The 18763-nt window shown below is 34.5% G+C and overlaps 1 protein-coding gene across 1 annotated transcript; it reads right to left on the bottom strand.

Annotated features, from left to right (window-relative positions):
- Nucleotides 1-5900: 5900 nt before the first annotated feature.
- LOC107614457 (cytosolic sulfotransferase 15) lies at nucleotides 5901-8543 on the bottom strand. Its single transcript, XM_016316658.3, has 2 exons — nucleotides 8054-8543; nucleotides 5901-6519 (listed from the first exon to the last, which is right to left on the bottom strand). The coding sequence occupies exons 1-2, from the start codon at nucleotides 8466-8468 to the stop codon at nucleotides 5930-5932; spliced, it is 1005 nt and encodes a 334-aa protein (XP_016172144.1). The 5' UTR covers nucleotides 8469-8543; the 3' UTR covers nucleotides 5901-5929.
- Between the last annotated feature and the right edge of the window lie 10220 nt (nucleotides 8544-18763).

The raw sequence follows: 18763 nt of genomic DNA on the forward strand, positions 1-18763 counted from the left end.
TTTTAAAAGCATTTGAAACCAAATTTTAGGGGGAATTTTAGTAGAGTATTTACCAATGGTTCTGTTGCTTCGCTAGAAATCCGTTCAAGCATCATTTGCTTTGTCCAATGGGCCACCCAAGGTGCTGGGGGAGCATCAGGTGTGAACGGGCGAGGGAACTTGGTTTCATGAAAGTATATCAACATCAATACAAAAACACAACCATCAACGGACTGTTTCCTCCCCTTTCTCTTGTTTTCAACTCCTTTCATCAAGAAGTTGAGCACATGTTTTGCCCAATCCCATTCCCAAATGTTGTCCACATGAAAGATCGGTGGCTTATAGATTGGGGAGGCCACACTTACCATTGTAGGAAGCAAAAAGCACTTTTGTATGAAGATAACAAAAGTCCTCTTGAATTTTTTCCGGTTCTCCTCCCCTCTACGCTCATATCCAGCACATTCCTTGTCAAAGTCACCAAGGAAATATTTTTGACACTGTCAAATATTTTCTTGTCTTCTGGATTCAATTTGTTGTAATCAACCTTATCATGAAAACGATTTCCTACAATATTTTAGGAGCAAAAATCAGTCAAAAAGGCTCAGTTTAATTTTCTGTAAACCAATGAACTGAAAATAAGCAGTAAGTGGAAAGTGTATTACCTCTGTTGGTTATGCCCAAGGCAGTTGCTACTTTTCGAGGAGTTATGTATATTCTGCCCTGGAGAGTTTTCAAGCATCCTTTCTCTTCATCAAAGTGATCAATCAATTCTCTCAACAGGGCATGAGAAACATTCATTTCTGGGATATGTGCCAGGGCACCAAATCCCATTTCTTCCACTATATCTTTCTTTTCTTGAGTCATATCCCTGTATACTGTTGCCATTGCCTTTGTTTGGCATCTGCAATAATGAGTATTCTGCAAGTTTTGAAACAGAATGTGAGGATATATTTATAATACAAAATAGATATTATTCAAATGAAAGCGGATAAATATATTTAATGTGCTTACATTATAGTGCAGCTTCTCCTTCATTGTTGCCATTATCTTGTTCTGTTTTGCTATAATGAAAAAGTTTGGTCAATACTTCACTCAATACACCAATAAGCACAAGCATGTATATCTTACTCAAGTCAATTAAAATGCCACAGGCCACCGAAGCAAAACACATTTATGCACAGAATCAAACATGATAAATAATGAAACAGTTAGAAAATTATTGCTGCATGCTATCACAATAATCTTAAATAATGAACAAAGCAAAAGAAAGCCACCGAAGAACAAAATTCATTTGGCCAAATTTAAAAATATCCACAAAATTTATTCCAAAGCCCTAGTTATACTGTAAAAATTCAATCACAGTATTTCCAGAATGCCACCAAACCGAAAAATGTTCATGTCAATAATAAATCATTTCAACTTTTAATCATCAAGAATAGTATTTCTCCATACAAAAGAAGTACTGAACAGAGTAACAACCAATTTTAAAGCACTAGTTACACTATCTTCTGAACTGAATGAAAACAACAATAAATTTCATTCCAAACCCTAGTTATAATATAGAGATGCATTCACAATAGTTCGATCTACTAAACAAAGAAAATCAATTCAGTAAAGCTAAAATGCAACTAGGAGAAATGCGACATTGCAAGATTTCAAATGAACAGTAGTTTTTCTCATACCTTTGGTAGTCTGTGATGCTGTTTTCGTTCTTTTTTAGTTGTTCCTTGCCAAATCTTCTCGCGATTCTTCTGTAGTAGTGGTTTTTGCAGAGAACATGACTAAAGTTTGAGTGATTTTGAGAGAGATTCGAAGAGACGGAGCGGTTTCGTGTGTTTTGAAAAAGAAGGAATGCTTTTTCATAATGAAGCGCGAATGAAGTAGTCATTTCGTTTGTATGGGGCGCGTGGAAGTCATGTTTATTTAATGAGATTGGAAACGCGTTAGTTGTTTTAAGTTTGGGCCAACTTGATTACATGGTTACATGGATGTGTAGCAGGCCTATTTTGGGATAACACTTCTCTTAATTAGCCCAATATTTAAAAGAAAAGTTTTCCACAAAATCCTAGCTAATTAATCTGAGGCCTTTGGTTGTGTTTATAAAAGGATTTAACAAGGATGATATGCTAACCAAGGTTCTGAAAACTGAACCAGACCGGCCGGTTTGACCGGGTTAACCGGAAATCGGTCATCTGGCCAGTTTGGTTGATGCTAGAAACCGATCTGCAAAAAACCGGGAAAAAACCGGACGAACCGGTGGTTAACCGGTAAACCGTTTGAACCGTCTGGGTTTTTGAGCATCCCGGTTCGCTATATATATTTAAAAAAAAAGGCAGATCTCAGTTCTCTCTCACACACGAAGGAAACCCTATCAAAGCAGCCACCTTCAAGCTCCAGTTCGCGTGCTAGCCCTTTCCACTGTCGCCGCCGATAGTGACAGCCCTCTCGAAGGTTTGCTCGGCCCTCTCGAAGGTCAAGCCAGTCATCGTCGGCCCTGATTTACTGCTTTTAGTGATTTTGTTAAGTTTGGTTCGCTTATGGCTTTCACCGGTGCACCACAACTCAGTCCTGGACTTCTCTCATCGGCGTCATCGCCGTCGTTCACTCACGTTTGCTTCTTGTCGGCGTTTTTTTTTTGCTTCGTCTCTGTCTCTCTCTCTCTCTCTCTTTCTCGTAGCTCAGTCACTGTCACCGTTGGTAAGCCTCCATCCCTCCACTGCTTCTTCAATTTTATTTTTGGGAGCTAATTACTATTTTTCTGGATTTAATTAGGTTGATTGTTGATTTTTTTTTCTGGGTTAATTAGTTGTTTTCTGAGTTAATTTTTTTCGCTGTTCATTGTTGTTAACAGAGCTAGATTGTTGGTGTTTTGTTCTGACCTCTGCTCTCTGCCACTGCCACTGTGAGTTCTTGGGTTTTTGAATTATTTTTTTTATTTTGTTAATTCACTATATGAATTGTTTGTTGGGAGATTGTTAGTTCAATTGTCTTGTTAAATATATGAATCGATGGCTTGATGCAGAGTTCTTCTGCTTTTCAGTTTTTTTTTTATTTTGTTAATTATATGAATTAATCTTTTTGTAATTTTGAATTTGCTTAATATAAATTTGATATAAGTTCAATTTTGGATTCTGGATTTTGAATGCTATATAGAATTGATACAATTTTGGAACTCTAGATTTTGAATGCTACATTGACTTTTGCTGAATATAATTCTGGATTTTGAATGCTGTATGAATTGATATAATCCAAGGCAAATATTTTCTCAGTTTGTTCTTTTCTTATACAGAGCCAGACAATGCATATAATGTATCAAGTTGTTGCTAGAGAATTGAATTAAAATTCAGTTTCTGTTCAAAGTTTTGCTTCTGCTGCTTTTTGTTCTGTTATTTTAAATCCTTATATTTCATGTAGGCCTAGAAAAGTTCAGGTACGTAGGGCAACACATTGATGCTCATTTGTGTCAGCAGCATCAAAATGGTTCTTTAATAATCAATTTTCTGTTCATCAAGAACCAATTTTATGATTTTGAGGTCTAATTTTATGAAGAAATGTAACAGATTGATAGTGAAGAGACAATTTAATGTCCCATATATCTTTGGAACTAATTTGACCAATTTAGTAATATATAAATTGATGATCAATTTGATGTCAAATGCATATTCGACGGACCAAATAAACTTTAATTTTTGAAGGGCTTACTCATGTTTTGAGCTGAACTCCTTTTGTTTATTTATTTATTCTTTTTAAATGTATTACTTTGATGTTATTTACTATGAGGAATTTGTCATCTTTAATTTTAAGGGTTAATGATGCTTGCTGTAGAAAAGTTTCATTTTGATTATTTTTTGATTATTTTAGCTGCAAACTTTATTTCGGTTGCAAACTTTATACATACAAGTGCATAAAATTCTAACATCCTTACCAAACACATGTTTATTAATTAAATCGGTTCAACTACGGTTCAACCACGGTTCAACCCTGGTTGAACCATTAAACCATTAAATCAGTTACTTGATCGGTTCAATGACCGGTCCGGTTCTCGCAACCTTGATGCTAACAATCTAATAGAAATATTAGATAACCAATTTTTTTTTAAATCAATGCAAGTTCAACCAAGTTAAATTTACCTACACGCTTTTTATATATATATTTTTTTTTCTCTGTTCCATTTCCACCTTTTCTTTTTTTTTTTCATCTCCTTCTTTGTTATCATCATCAACATTATCATTTTTTTTCTTCATCATTTTCTTCTTCTGAATTCAATATCACAAAATTAGTTTAATAATAACAAAAGTGACACAGAAAATTTTTATTAATGGCACAAAAAATCTATTGAAAATGACATATGGGTTTTTTTTATAAATGACACAAAAAAATTTTAAAAAATCATAAATTCAAAAATCGTAACTCACTCAACCAACAAAATACATTTGAAATATGTTTTGAAACTAAAAAATACATTAATTTGTTACAAATAATACATGAATAATTGGAACTCTTATATATGAATTTAATACCACTCAATTAATTCAATGATAAGAAAAGTGCATTATTCATTTCAAAATGATAAAGAAATTTTTGGTAAATGACAAAAAATCAAAAGCTTTTAAAGGACCACAAGTTAAGAAACTTTCTCATCATTTTTAATTGGTTTAGAAATTTTTAGTGTCACGTTTAAAAAATTTTGGTGTTAAAAAAAAATTTTCTGTGTCACGGTTGAAAAATTTTGTTTCTATTTTTTTAATAAATTCTACACAATTCAAAATTCCTCTTACTCACCTTTTTTTTATATTTTCATAATTTTTCTTGTTTCACTTTCTTAATAAAAATTTGTGTCAATTAATAAATTTTAATGTCAAAAATAATTTTTTTTGTGTCACATTTAAAATATTTTGGTGTTATTTTTTTGATAAAGTTTACATAATTTAAAACTCTCTTTTCTTTTTATCATCATCATCTTCTTTTCATTCTTTTTCTTTTTCTTCTTTTTTATTTTTTCTATCTTGTATACCTTTTTATAATTCTTTTAATTTTATATTTTTAATACAAATTAAAATAAAAAAGAAAAAATTAAATAAAAAAGAAATAAACTTCAGAAAAAAGGAAAAAGAAAGAAAAAATAAAAAAATATAATAACAGTAACACTAATAAAAAAATAATAAAAAAAAAAACATACAAAAACAAAAGCAAAAATTAAAAAAAAAAATATTATGAGTAATTTTTATTGAATTTAAGCTAACGCAACATTGTGGTATTCGATATTAAACAGGGAATAGAAACAACACCACCCTCAGTCGCCGCAACCATTATAATAAATTATAATTAAAAGGGAAAAAAAATCCTAATTATCTGAAACCGAACACTTCTTCTCAAAAGAACCAATAATTAACAAAGAAACCAAACATCATATAACATAAACACGTTCCCCTAAAAATAATACAAAAAACAAAAACATAAACAAACCCTACACAATTCCCATCAAAATCATCCTTGATGGGAAGAATTGTAGACTGAGGCACCCAAATGGCCTTTTGGAACATCTAGTTCCCACCTCAATACCTCATTATTCAGATATTAAAGGAAAAGCTAAAGCAGCAACAACAGCATTATTTGTACCACATTATGTTCTTCCGGTATCAATTAATTAATCATTTTAAAAATTTGATATATGAGAAAGAAAAAAGATTGAAATATTTTTTTTAATCAATAATCAGTCAATATTTTTATTTCATAATTTTATTCATTTACTATTTTTTTTGACTGATTAATAATTAAAAAAATTAATTTCATAATAAAATTGTATTAAAGTACTTAATACACTAGTTTTTTAATATACTCAATTTTTAAGGTAAAAAATTAATTAATACCGGATAGATGAGCAAGCAAACTATATGAACATATAGTTCTTGTGTTACCAATAATATAGCCAACTTGTACATATATATAATTAAGAGTGCAATGCTTCAAATGAGAGGCCAGATCCATTCAACTTTTCTTGTAGAATCTTGGACAATTTCTCAACCATTGATGGGGAAAAATAGTTAATCCAATCCCCAATTTGAGCCTTCCTAAACAAGTACTTATTCTCAAAGTTACTTGCAAATGTTCCAGACTTGTTCACTTCCAATTCCCTCATATTTTCAAAGCTACACAGCTTGATTATACTCTCAATCAAACCATTATTCTCCTCCTCGATTGTGAAAGGGCACCCCAAAAACTCCCCCAATTTTTTCGCATGAAAAATTGTATCTTTTTTGAGATTTTCATACTTCAAGAAGAGTACCTTTTCTGGCCTAGCTGTGCTCTCATTCCAATAACCTAACATATGGTTCCAAGAAGGACCATACCCAATTTTTCCTTCACAATACATTTCAAAAGCTTCCTCTAACGTCAATGTAGGCAAATATTCCGGCTTGATTTTGTTGATGAAAATCCAAGTTGAGACAACTGTGTCCAAAGGGTTCCTGCAAATGTAGATTATCTTGCAATTGGAGTCCTTAATTGACTTGGCCAATGAATGGTATGGAATATGAGTACCTATGTTTCCAAAATGCAAATAAGATGATTAAATATAACAAAATACTTACTCAACAAAAATGGGTGTTTTAAATTGTACTATAAGATCATAATTGTGATCGCATTATCAGATCTGTTATATCTACCACTTTTATGTGCATCCATTATATATCTTTTATTTATAATGTTTAAAATTAGTTTATAAAAAATACAAAAGATCTTTTATACTATAAAAAAGTGTAAACAAAATAGTAGCATAAGTATCTTATCATTTTTATATTATAGTGAAAATTTAGATACAAAATAACAATATATAAAAATACATATTAGACCTATAATACTCTTTTGTTTAAATACCTTTATATCATGAAATCCACCACATGTGTCATGATAGATTTATCACTTCTACTCTTTATTATATTTTCTATATATTTTTACTTTGAGCCAGACTAATTTTCTTAGGTAGCGAGGTAGGGTTTGCTTAAGAGAATTGAAATTTAGTATTGTGTGTGGTGACTAGAAATTTTTTAAAATTTAAGTCTCTTCCGTGTCTTCAAAAAATTGAAACATAAGGAACTGAAATTTTAGAGACGAAGACGGAAACTCTAATAATATTTCTTTTTAAAAATATCTTAATTTAACTTTTCAAATTCTAAATCTATCCCAATCTCCATATTTATTTTAAATTAAATATAATACTAAGTCATAATTCGGTCCAATACATTTTACATTAAACACAATATAGATACTTAATTCAGTCTCAATCTCTCTCTCTCAAAAACAGTTTTACGCAGCGTTTGAAAGAGAGACTAAAACTAAAAGACAGAGACTGAAAGATAAAAATTAATAGACAGACACAAAAACAAACAAAATTATTCGAATATTCATTTTTTCATTCTCTCTTTCTTCTTCTCCCTTTTCTTTTTCAAAAAGTGCAGCGACGAGCAACAATGAAGACAGAGGACGAGCGGCGACAAAGGCACAATAACAAGAAAGAGTAGAACTTTGAAGACGGAAAAGAAAGTTGGATGAGTGGTATTTTTGTCAGAAATTATTATTTAAATTTCAATCCTCATCTCCAAAAGTTTCAATCTCCTATAATACTGAAAGAATTAAAATTTTAGAGACGAAAACTGAGATTTTAGTTCCAGTCTCTAACTACCAAACACAATCTTCGAAATCCCAATACCCTTACCAAACACTACCTTATATTGTTAGTCCATTCACTATTACAATTATATTAAATTATAATTGAGTATGATATACTGACACACATAATGTGAACATAAAATAATCACATTGAAACCGGATTGCAATGCCCACAGACTCAAATTCAAATAATTGTAAATATAGAAAGACAAGAATGATAACCAACAGCTAGAATACCCGTTGCAAAGGCCACAATCACAACACTAACACATTGCAACCACAACCTACAGATAAACAGTGGTCACACTTCACACAAGTCTAAGTAAGTTTAGGGTAGCATTATTTGACATAATAACTAAGCATATAATATATATAGCACCCATGAACAGAAATAAATTAAGTATACCAAATAGTCTTGGCTCAACCATGTTGGATAAGTCAGGAACGTGGTCAAATCTTCCACCATAAACTGTGTACTCAAGGAATGGCACAAGGACATGAGAATTGGAAGTGAGCAAAGGATGATTCTTCTCCGAGGGGGCGAATCGGCCGCGGTTGGCGATGGCGAAGGCTAGGGCTTTCAACCACGTTGTGCCTGATTTCGGAATGGTAGCAATAATGATATCAGTGTCCTTTGCTTGAAAGTGATTCTGGAATTTGGTTATGGATTGGATTTCTGCTGATTGGCACCAAAAATCTTGGAAAAAATAGAGATAACGTGTTCTCCATCCTCTCTCTCTTGGCAGGGAGATAATCATGTTCTTGCACTCTTGGCTTAGCAAATGCTCACCCTCAATGGGTTCCTCATCCTCCATAGACATAGTTAGTGTTGATGCAGAGTGAAAATTGGAAAGAATATAATGGTAGATAACTAGATATGGTTTAGCCTTGTAGTTATTGACATGATATATGCATGTGAATTTAGAACGTTACTGCAATTATTTATAAGAGCATTTAAGCTGTGGTCCAAAGTGGAAGAAGGAAGTTTTTATTATTAATTACTTCAGAAGAAAAACATAGGAGTTAGCAATTTTAATTTATATGGATTAATACTTTTAGTTAACAATTTAATATTATTAATTTAATAGTCTAACATTATATTTTTAGTTAATATTTTTAAATATTATTTATTAACTACTATTGATTAAAAATAATAAATTATATTAATTCTCTAACACTATTTGATCAACTTAAAATAAAAAAACTTTTTGAAAGTGTCTCATGTACGGAATATATTAAGAATAGTAGAAAAGAATATTAGTTTATATTTAATCTATATGTATTTTAGTGTGAAAACAATTATATATGGATGATTAGTTATATTATGTATTGTTATACGTTAAAAGTTATTAGATCATCTATTATTTTCAATAAAAATATTATAAACATCGAAAACCTATAGCCTATATATATTATATATATATATATATATATATATATATATATATATATATATATATATATATATATATATATTCTCTTTTTAACATAGTAATCAATCATCATAAAAATAATTAAATTATTCGTGTACCATAATAATTAAACAGTTTCACAACAAAATAATTAAATTTTCTATGAATAAAAAAAGTAACCACAATATAATTGTGTTCTTGTATTTTATTATAAATGTAAACCTACTTTAATTATACTATATATAAAAAATTGATTATAAATATAAAAACAATTTGAGTATGAGTATAAAGGTTGATTTTTTTTAGAAATAATAGGTAATCAATATTTTTTTTTCTTTGTATGAATACTAACCAACTTTTCATTTTTCATCGTTAAAAATATCGGTCCCTATTTTAAACATGCAACATGAATTGTACTTTGAAGCCATTCAATGTAAGCCATTGATTAAAGGTTAGAAAATTTGTGGTCCTAAAATTTTTTAATATTTTATTTTAGTCCTTGTAGTTTCTTATTTTTATTTTGGTCAAAAAATAAAAATAAAAATATTTAATTTTAATCTTTATTGATAAAAGAAATGTTAAAGAATTAATTTTTTTTAACCAAGTCAAATTTAGGTACTCGTGCTTCTTCAATGCCTTCGAATGTCTTCTTTTATCATTATCGTCGTCATCATTTCCTCTTCTTTTAGTCATCTTCCTTCTTCTCTCGTTTGATTTCTTCTTCTTTTTCCTTTTCCTTCTCCTTCAATATCATCATTATCTTCTTAATTAGTTCAATATCGCAAAATTAGTTTAACGATAATAAAAGTATATCTTCTTTAGTTGTAAATAACATGAATTTTTGATGAATGACACAAGAAACTTTAAAGAATTCGTATCACAGTTAATAAATTTTCGTGTCAAAATTAAGAAATCTCATGTATTACGGTTCAAAAATTTCAGTTTTATTTTTCTAATAAATTCTACACAATTCAAAAATTTCATGCTCCTCCTCTTTATCATCATCATCATCATCATCATCGTCATCTTCTGATCTTCTTCTTCTTCTTCATTTTCTCCTTCTTGTTTCACTTTCTCATAATTCTTCTTGTCACCCCCTCTTAATAAGAACCAGTATCACGGCTAAGAAATTTTTGTGTCAAAATTAAGAAACTTTCTATGTCATATTATCATGGTTAAAACTCTACACAATTCAAAACACTATAAGAAAATCACCGATTACCATCGGATTTACTGTCGGATATGGTTATTAAATCTGTGGGTAATAATGTTATCATCGAATAATATCTGACGGTATAAGTGGTGCTGAAAACCATTTATATATCGGCAGATTATTTCGTCCAACGATAACTTAGTGTCAGACTTATCGTTGGTGTATTCCATATAGCCGTCTAATTTGAGAACGTTATTACCGTTGGATTAATCCGACGGTAATTTTGGCACCCTTTAATGGTTTTTGACGTCAATTTATTGTCGAAAATTTTCGCTGATAAATCCAACGGTCTTTTTTTTTTATTTAATTTTTTCTCAACGAAGCCACACCTAATAGAAATGAACAACTTATTTTGTTATAACACTCTAGTTAACAAGATTAATGTATCAAATTTTGAAATTAATTACCAGAAATAAATAAATTATTTATTTAAAAAAATAACATGAATGAATCCACAAAAATGTCACAATACTAAAAAAAATAAAAAATCAGAACTGAAAAAAAATAAACGACATCCCTACACCCTACAGACTACCGGTAGACGTCGCCGTCCTCCTCCCACTGTTGAGGAAGCATAGTGGGTGCTGAAATCGGTTCCTTACCAATAGCATGGCCGCCGGCCTCACCAGCGTCGCTGCCTCCAGTGCCGCTACCTCCAGCTCGCATCTGAGCAGCATACACCTCCATCTCCCCCCGCAATCTCTCTACCTGCTCCAGCCTCTGACCGAGTTCGGAGCTCATGGCAATGCGTGCAAGAAGGTCGTTGTACCTCTGATCAGCCTGCTCCTATGTCTAGAGAGGCTCCTGCATGAGCTTCTGAACCTCTTCCGTCAAGTCCATAACTATCTGGGGATCGGAAGGACTGGTGGCAGAGGAAGGTGCCAATCCAGAGGAGCGGAGGCTCTTGGCAAAGAATGACCCTAACCTGAAGTGGCGATTCTTATGGGGTTCAAAGGCGGTCTAGCATCAAACCGCATCTGGATCAACCGTTGAGGTCTCTAAGTCGGCTCTGTCATCTCTAGTAGCCTACTAAGATTGCTGTGTTGCGGCCTCCAAAGCTTGTGTGTATTGTTCCTGTGTCCCACACGTTGTGATTAGAATAACGCGTAATTGACTTTAAAGTAAAACAAATTAATTTCAAATTAATTGAGACTCAAATAATTGGCCGCATACCATTCGTCAGCGAATCTCTCCTTGTTCTCCTTCAAGGTATGTGTATACTTGAAGGTCTCTGCGAGTGTGGCCTCACGATTCAAGGACTTAGACTGCACCAATTCAATTCAAGAAATCAAACAACTAATCATCAAATATTATTCATCCAAATTAATAATAACAGACGAGTATTATTAACTTAAACTACTTACCAGTATGGTCTTCGTTTCATGAAGGTCGCCGACCCATTGGTATACCTGGACGACCTCAGTGAAGTCCGGTTGGCAATGTTTGTCAGACGGCGACGCTCTCATTTCTAGCAAAATGGTTGTCCAGCTTCCTGTTGATGTCTACACAAATCCAGATCACTAGGTGCAGGCGCCCGTGACAAAGGTCGCTCATCATCTACTGAAGGCGCTTGGCTGCCTGGTGGTCGAAAATCTTGCGGATCAAGATAGAGTGCTCTTGATCCCAAACAAATTTCAACTGCACATAGTGATTTAACATTACATAATCAAATTAAAATACAGTTTACATACAGTTAATTAATTGAAAAATTCAAAATAATACCGCCCACTTCTAGAACTAGTGGTCTCTGACGTCTGTAGGGACCTGAGTGTAGCTCGGCCGTACGTCGTCGTACATAGACCTGATGACCTCCGTGATCTTCTGCATGTAGGCATTGTTGACCAGGGCAAACCTATCAATAAAAAACTTAAATTCGCAAATACATATAACCTTAACACTTTCAAAATAGATTACAAATTAAAACGATTAAAATAGGCGAGTACTCATGGCTACATACCATTGGGCAAAATCCTCATCCGGTGCGTGGGCGGTGGTGACGGGGCATCCTCTTGGGGGGCACCAGAGGAATCATCCACCGCGGCATCTGTCGTCGCTGATGGACTTGTAGGGGAGCGTAGCAGTAGGAGGCTGATGAGAGCTAAATGTCGGATTAAAAAATTCACAATAAGTTCGTTGTCAATATAGTCCAAACTAACAAATAACTCTCAATCAGAGTTTAAAAAGTTATCACAAATCAAATCAATAACCGGGATTAAATTCCGGATCGTTCTCCATTGGACTTGAAATAGAATATACATCATTGGTTATAGAATGTGAGGTTTTTAATTATGAATGTGGAAAGGTACAACAACTAGAAATTAAGGAGCAACTAACAATAAAATTGCAAGAAGTAAAAGCAATGAGCAAGTAACAACTATCTAGTAAGCATGAAATTGAAATGGCAACAATTAAAAGATAACTATACTAAAAAGTAACGGAACTAGATTAAAAAGACTAAGAGAATTAAGTCAATAAACGAGATGGTAATCTAATGTTTAAAATGGCATTGGCTAGGGGTGGGAAACTAGGCTTCCTATCCTTGTTACCTACTATAAACATGGTAATTATGAAGAGTATTCCCACTTCATTGTCCCCTAAACACCGAGAAGAAAGTCAAGTAGGCATAATTGATTTCTATCCACAAATTCTAGCTAACTCACTAATTAAACTTAGTGAAATACTACTGTTAGTGGAAACTAAATCAACTAACAACCCTAAATTACCAATCAATATCGGACATTGATAACTCAAGGATGCTTAATTACTCAACATCAAGCTAAGAATTCAAAAATCTACTCCATAACTAAAGTAAATATTTCATCAAATACTTGGTGGGCAATAAGAGAAAACATCATAGAATTGTAGAAATTAGCCAAAATTGAATCTAATCACTACCAAATATCAAAAATAGCAACTCAATTAACATAAATAAAATATGAAAATACCAATGCATTAATGAAAATTCAAAATTGACAAAATCCACAAAGTAACAAGATAAAAGGAAATAGACTAGCTAGTGAATTCTAAGCGAAAATAAAACAGAAACACAAACATTCAATTAACAAAAGTAACTGTAACCAAGATCCAATTCAAAAACTAGAACAAAAAATAATTCAAGAACCCTAAACCTAGAGAGAAGAAGGAGCTCCTCTCTCTAAAAACTATGAACAAAAGCTTCCTAAACTATGACTAAGTGTTTTCCCCTTTGCTTCCCATTCCCTTGGCCTTTTCTTCCTTCAGAATAGAGATGACTTGGGCCCAAAAATCAGCCCCAAATCGCGGTCACGTGCTTCCATTAATGATGCATGCGCTACAGGTCGTGCGTACGCATGTGTCATGCGTACACGCAAGTTGAGATAGCTGCAGAAGATGCGTACACATGGGTCATGCGTACACACGATAGTCAGATCTTCAAATCTCCAATTCTTCATGATTTGTTCACTCTTGCTTGCTTTTGCTCCATCTTCCAAGCCATTCTTGCCCTATTAACCTGAGATAACTCAACAAACACATCATGGCATCAAATGGAATATCATTGAGTTAAAATTGTCAATTTAATGGTCTAATAAGCATATTTTTAACTCTTAAGCACAATTTAGGAAAAATCATAAAAGCATGTATTTTTGGTGAATAAATGCAAAATAGGTTGATAAACTCCACGTTTTCTATCCAAAAATTATCATAAAATATGGGTTTATCAGAGATACATAATTAAGGTTGGGGCCATCATGAACTACTCCTAGTCCGATGGTGCCGCCTGTGATGTCACAGGGGTCGACAGAGTGGTCGGGATAGAGGGCGATGACTGGGCAGTCCTCGGGGATTCGGTGGAACCCACCCCAGCCACGCCCACATAATCCACCTGATCGACCTCTATCTGCTACTTGTCGCCATGTCTGCAAAAAGAATATATTACTAAAACTAACAAAAACACAATTAATTTCACCAACTCTACTAAACATATTTAAGTTTAATGGCTCAATTTCACTCAAAAACTTATAAAAAATTTGACAAAATCTCCCCTAAAATTCGAATTTCTCTACCCTACAATGGTTCCATCCAAAATCTTATTAAGGCAACATACAATGGTTAAAATCCTAATCCACCCACCAAGAGGCTTCAATCATTTTTACTAATCAACTCAAATGCACACATTTATTAAACTTTCAAAGCATTCTAACTCTGTAAAATCAAAAATTAGTTTTCAAATCAATGCCATTTAATTCAATTTTCAGCAAATTTGCAACAAAACAAGCATTCTTTTGATATCAATTTCTACAAATTCAGTATATTCAACATAAAATCAGCAGCATTTCACATCAATACGGTAATTTCAGCAAGAACAACACAAATTTAGCAGCACATCAACTAGCTAACAAACATTCATCGTCCGACATTTGTTGTGTACTATGAAGTTAATCTTGTTTTATCTTCTTGTATCAAAACTTTTGCTTAACTAAATAATGCATTACCCTAAAAAAATGATTATGTGAAACTTAATGTTTAATTGTAAAGTAATTAGGGTTAACTTCAAAAAATTGGTTTCATTACCCTAAGAACATACATTTGTATAAATACTTTGTGCACATAATATTAATCCCATCACTAATCTAATATCAATGTATAGTTGTATGTTGGTCTATAAAAAGGTGAGGTTAAATACTTATTTGAAAAATAGTTTAAAACTAATTGCTATACAAAAGTGACAAGTTAAATAAATTAAGATTAAATAATTTCAATCTAGAAACTTACTATAGAGACTCAATAATAAGTTAATAACTAATTATGATATTGTAATTTTTTGTATAAAAAAGCAGTCAAATTTGAGATTCATGGATAATTTTTAACTAATTGTCTAATTCTGATTCACAATTTCACAAATTATTTATATGGATTTTGATGGAACACATTAACTAGTGACCAATTATAGCTCAGTTGGTAGAGTTCTGTTCTTGCAATTGGGTCGTTGCGATTACGAGTTGGATGTCTAATTGTCCAAGCAGTAATGATAGTTTCTTCTACTTGAACCGTTGACTCACTTTTTCTAAGTAATAGGAAAGAGGACCAAAATATGACACTAAAAGACTCTACTGAGACAAAGATGAGCTGTCAAGAACATAGAGGAGGTAGGATAGGTAGTCGTAGGGCTGCATATGGATCGGATATAGCCTAAAATTCTATTCGATCCGCACTGCACTCATCGGATCGGATCGGATACGATATCCACAATTTTTCAGGTCGGATCCGATCCGATCCGCAAGTATCAGATCGGATATCGGGTATATCCGCATAATTAAAAAAAAATGTTTTCAAATTCCATTTGGCTGTTTTTACCAAAAAAAAAAAAAAATTCATTTTTCACCTGTTTAAGCATATTTAATTCTAAAATATTATCAATAAAAGTTCTCTTGAATAATAAAAAAAATTAATAACACAAGATTTAAGTTTAATTATTCTAAGTCGGAGTACAACATAAAAAATAAAAAACAAGATATTATAAAATTCATAAAACAACACACTAAAATTCATATCACATTAGGGTTTATTTTCTTAAACTATGCTATTTATATGTGATGTGCGGATATGCGAATTTACGGGTCGGATCCGCAGATATCACTGCCAAATCCGCAATCCGATCCTACCATAGTGCGGATCGGATCCGATCTGATCCGATGGCTCTGCAGATCGGATAATATTCACAAAATTCGAATCGGATGCGGATAATTACCGCGGATATGTGAATATTATCCGATCCATGTGCAGCCCTAGGTAGTTGATAAGATCTAGTAGGGATCTTACATGGACGGTAGTTGGAGTCGGCGGCTCTCCCAGGGTTTCCTCAGTTGGGATCTTGGGGAAGAGGATCTAGTTGGCCCTTGCGAACAGCTTGATGTACTATGGCCCTTTAACCATTTGAACGAAATGCAGCAAAAGGAAAGAAAATCTATGGACTGACCCCATCGTCTCCACCCCGTAAGAACTATGAGATCACCCCAAGGATGCCTTCGGCATCCAGGGGTCGCAAACCGACCCTAGAACCTTGTTCAAAAAGCAGAACGCATTAGCTGGATACTTAAAGCCAGCATTCTTAAGGGTCGGAGAAGGGCAGTAAGGGTCGGAGAAGAACAATCACTCATTCTTAAAATCAACATTCTTAAGAACAAAGAGTCGGGTGGAAATGGGTGCTCTCTGTTCCCGGTTCTTCTGTAGCTAGATCCTCCGGAACCATAAGAATTCTTAGTTAGAATGGGATTCCAACTCAGCACCTTTTGAGAGTTTGAGAAGAGTTGCTCTTTGGAGAGCATAGTACGATAAAAGTTGTAAGTTGTGCTCAGGGGGAGTTATTGTCTATCGTTGGCCTCTATGGTAGAATTAGTTGGGGCCTAAGAGGCAGTGGTTTACCCCATGGCGGATGTCAGCGGTTCGAGTCCGCTTATCTCCAACTCCTGAACTTAGCCGATACAAAGCTATGCTACATGATAGCACCCAAATTTTTCAATTCGACAGTTTGATCTATGCTATGATTTATTATTCATGGACGTTGATTATATCGTTCCATCTAGCAGCATCTTAGGATGGCATAGCCTTCAAGTTAAGGGCGAGATTCAAACGAGGAAAGGCTTATGGTGGATACCTAGGCACCTAGAGATGAGGAAGGGTGTAGTAAGCGATGAAATGCTTTGGGGAGTTGAAAATAAGCGTAGATTCGGAGATTCCTGAATAGGTCAACCTTTTGAACTGCTGCTAAATCCATGGGCAGGCAAGAGATAACTTTGCTGACTGAAACATCTTAGTAGTTAGAGGAAAAGAAAGCAAAAGCGATTTCTATAGTAGCGGCGAGCGAAATGGGACCAGCCTAAACCATGAAATTGGAGTTGTGGGAGAGCTATATAAGTGTTGTGCTACTAGGCGAAGCGGTGGATTGTGGCACCCTAGATGACAAAAGCCCAGTAGCCGAAAGCATCACTAGCCTACGCTCTGACCCAAGTTGCATGGGGCACGTGTGGAATCCTGTGTGAATCAGCAAAGACCACCTTGCAAGGTTAAATACTCTTGGATGACTGATAGTGAAGTAGTACCGTGAGGGAAGGATGAAAAGAACCTCCACCGAGGAGTGAAATAGAACATGAAACCGTAAGCTCCCAAGCAGTGGGAGGAGCCCAGCTCGGGGCTCTAACCGCGTGCCTATTGAAGAATGAGTTGGCGACTCATAGGCAATGGCCTGGTTAAGAAAAACTACCAGAGTCGTAGTGAAAGCGAGTCTTCATAGGGCAATTGTCACTGTTTATGGACCCAAACCCGGGTGATTTATCTATGACCAGAATGAAGCTTAGGTGAAACTAATTGAAGGTCCGAACTGACTGATGTTGAAGAATCAGCGGATGAGTTGTAGTTAGGGGTGAAATACCACTCGAACCTATAGCTAGCTGGTTCTCCCCGAAATGCGTTGAGGCGCAGCAGTTGACTGGACATCTAGGTGTAAAGTACTGTTTCGGTGCGGGCCGCGAGAGCGATATGCGAGCCGCGAGAGCGATACCAAATCGAGGCAAACGCTGAATACTAGATATGGCCTCAAAATAACAAGGGTCAAGATCGGCCAGTGAGACGATGGGGATAAGCTTCATCGTCGAGAGGAAAATAGCCTGGATCACCAGCTAAGGCCCCTAAATGACCGCTCAGTGATAAAGAATGTAGGGGTGCAGAAACAGCCAGGAGGTTTGCCTAGAAGCAGCCACCCTTGAAAGAGTGCATAATAGCTCACTGATCGAACGCTCTTGCACCGAAGATGAATTGGGCTAAGCGATCTACCGAAACTGTGAAATGTAAAAATGAATCGGTAGGGGAGCGTCTTGCCTTAGAGGAAAGGACCATTTATATGGATTTTCATGGAACACAATTAATGAGTTCATAATTATCCAAACAATCAAAACATTTCCAACAATTAAACAGGTAAGAATTAAACATCATCCAGACAATTCCAGCATCACAATTCATCAAAATCGGCAGTGAAACAATGAATCTCCTCACAACCAAACAAGTTTCAACCAATCTCAACAGCAATTTCTAGCAATCCAGTTAAATTTCCAACACTTTCAGCAATATAACACAAACTAATCTATTTACTAACAAAACATTAACATATAAATAACCTAACTTAATTAAAACCTAGAAAAATTAAAAGAAAATTAAAATCGAACCTGTAACTTAGTGGGGAGGGAGATGCAAAACAGAGAAGTAGTGGCGGTGCTTGGCTGGTGACAGCGGCGGTGCGATGCGCTTGGGCAATGGCGGCAGTGGGCGGCAAACGCTTATCAATGCCGCGGCTAGTACAACGCGGGGGGAGGATGTTGGGGATGGCACTGGGAGAGGGAGACGCGGCGGCAACTGACTAGGGCCAGCGGCGGCCGAGTTGGGGCGGCGGGGCTAGTGGTGGAGGCTAGAGAGAGAAACGAGAAGAGAGAAGGTATTTTCGAATTGAAGGGGAAGAGGG

This window comes from Arachis ipaensis, chromosome B8 (genome assembly GCF_059453495.1).
Source record: "Arachis ipaensis isolate K30076 ecotype BB chromosome B8, ASM5945349v1, whole genome shotgun sequence".
In the NCBI taxonomy this organism is placed as follows: domain Eukaryota; kingdom Viridiplantae; phylum Streptophyta; class Magnoliopsida; order Fabales; family Fabaceae; genus Arachis; species Arachis ipaensis.